Source organism: Macrobrachium nipponense, chromosome 18 (genome assembly GCF_015104395.2).
Source record: "Macrobrachium nipponense isolate FS-2020 chromosome 18, ASM1510439v2, whole genome shotgun sequence".
NCBI classification, from domain to species: domain Eukaryota; kingdom Metazoa; phylum Arthropoda; class Malacostraca; order Decapoda; family Palaemonidae; genus Macrobrachium; species Macrobrachium nipponense.
Genome location: NC_087211.1, coordinates 84736649 through 84739148, shown reverse-complemented (window position 1 = coordinate 84739148; position 2500 = coordinate 84736649). Strand labels below are relative to the sequence as shown.

The window sequence follows — 2500 nt, the reverse complement described above, 5'->3', positions numbered from 1 at the left end:
AACTTCGTCACTTATACGCAAGTGACTTTTTTAATCTCACAAATATTAAGCCACCATATCACCCCCGAGGGTACTTATGATTAGTAAGTGTATATGCCCCTCCCAGGATTCGAACATGGGTCTTTGGTTTAGATAGTGATGGAAAGTCGTGATAAGACTAATGTTTTTGGAAGTATAGTTTGATTAAAATCAATGACAGTGGTTCGCGAGTGCCCCGAGTAAGTGTAAGTGTAAAAACGAAGACAAAATGTAGAATAGAACAACATTCAAACACATAAATGCATAATTTGATTATCGAAGACGCCCCACGGAATCAGCTCCCACTTTTTTATTTATTGTAGAAATAGAAAAATAACCTATAGATCAGGATAGCATTCACATTATTGAATGCACATTTTTAACCTTAGACAAACCAGAAAATCAAATCCCCTCTCAAAAACATCACTTGTCAGTCACAAGCATAATTAGATCACGGTAAAAATTGTAAAATTTGCATAAATGAATAGACATTTTTTACCGAAGACAAACCAGAAAATCAAATCCTCCCTCAAAAACATCACTTGTAAGTCACAAGCATCATTACATCAGGGTAAAATTTACATAAATGAATGCACATTATTCACCGAAGACAAACCAGGATGTCAAACCCTTCTTCAATGACATCTCTTATCAGACACAAGCATCATTAGATCATGGTAATTTGCATAAATGAATACACATTATTCATCGAAGACAAACCAGGATATCAAATCCTACTTCATATTCATCATTTGCCAATCACCAGCATAATCATCATCTCTCTTACCTGCATACAGGACTGGATGAATTCGTCGATGGTCACGACACCATCTCCGTTGAGGTCCAACTTCTTGAAGAGCCGCTCGACGTGCTCCCTCGTCTGTTTGTCCTCAACCTGTCGGGACCGAAAAAATGGGGACTCATAAGTATCTGTTCGTGTTCCTCAGATCCGTCAGACATACGCTGGAAACACACACACACACAGAACTAAACAATGAAGGCGTTTTCCTACTTAAGCCGATTTGATCACAGCTGGTGAGATTTAGCTGCTAAGTTAGCTTACTTTTTATTTTTTTTAATTGTGCTCTTCTAGGAGTTTAAAATAACAGCGCTGCATTCGCAAGGTATCGTCGCCCCCCCTGTGAGTTTGTTAACCTGGCTGGTAATGACTTTTGTCAGAATCGAGAAATAAATATCTGGTCTACCGGACTGATAGGTACTTTTTTTCCAGAACCTTAAGATGAATATCTGGGTACCCAATTGCTAATTACTTTTTCAGAACCTTGAGATTAATATCATGTCCACCTAACTGGTAATGACTTTTTTTTCAGAATCGTGAAATAAATATCTTGTCTACCTGACTGATAGGTACTTTTTCAGAGCCTTGAGATGAATATCTTATCAATCTAACTGACAATTACTTTTCTTAATCGTGAAGTGAATATCTTGTCCACCTAATTGATAATTACCTTTTCAGGACCTTGAATATAATATCTTGTCCAACTAATTGATAATTACTTTTTCAAAACCTCGAGATTAATATCTTGTCCAACTAATTGATAATGACTTTTTCAGAACCTCGAGATTAATATCTTGTCCAACTAATTGATCATTACTTTTTCAGAACCTTGAGATGAATATCTTGTCTACCTAATTGATAATTACTTTATCAGGACCTTAAGATGAATATCTGGTCTACCTAATTGATAATGAAGTTTTCAGGACCTTGAGATGAATATCTTGTATCCCTAATTGATAATTACTTTTTCAGAACCTTGAGATGAATATCTTGTATCCCTAATTGATAATTACTTTATCAGGACCTTGAGGTTAATATCTTGTCCACGTAATTGATAATTTCAGTACCTTAAGATGAATATCTTGTCCACATAATTGATGAATACTTTTTCAGAATCGTGAAGTGAATATCTTGTCTATCTAACTGATAATTACTTTTTCAGAACCGTGAATTGAGTCTTGCCTACCTAATTGATGATTACTTTTTCATTGTCGTGATTTACCTCAGAATCGTGAAATTCATGCAAATTTATAATCAATATTTTCAAAATGAGGCGCCTAACCCCTCTGTTAAAATTACGTATGAAAAATGGTCTAAGTTCTTTGAATATTTTCAAAATAAAATCTCAAGACCTTAACCGATGTTATATATTAGAAAAATAGTGTAATTCTCGATGTTACTAAACTTTGCTTTATACTTCAGCAATTTTAAATCTATCTGCCCTGACGGTGATGATTTAAAAAATATTATTGACAAAAATATCCTGGAGGAACCACTGAGGTTAAAGTCTTTTCACACTTTTTCTCTCTCTCTCTCTCTATACCCCTTTCTCTCTCATCCTCTCTATCATTACAATCATCTTATTCCATTCTCTTTTTCCTCTTGATTACTTTCGTTTTTTCCACACATGTCGAAAACTGTAGCCTATCAGCATGCAGCCACAAAACAGTAAAGCATTTCATA

At 34.9% G+C, this 2500-nt stretch overlaps 1 protein-coding gene across 1 annotated transcript in view; it reads right to left on the bottom strand.

Annotated features, from left to right (window-relative positions):
• Positions 1 to 2500, bottom strand: part of LOC135197308 (calsenilin-like) — a gene marked incomplete in the record, with an annotated part of 435060 nt that overhangs the window by 77680 nt on the left and 354880 nt on the right. The window contains 1 exon segment of the mRNA XM_064224448.1: positions 806 to 913. Coding sequence (XP_064080518.1) covers positions 806 to 913 — 108 coding nt within the window.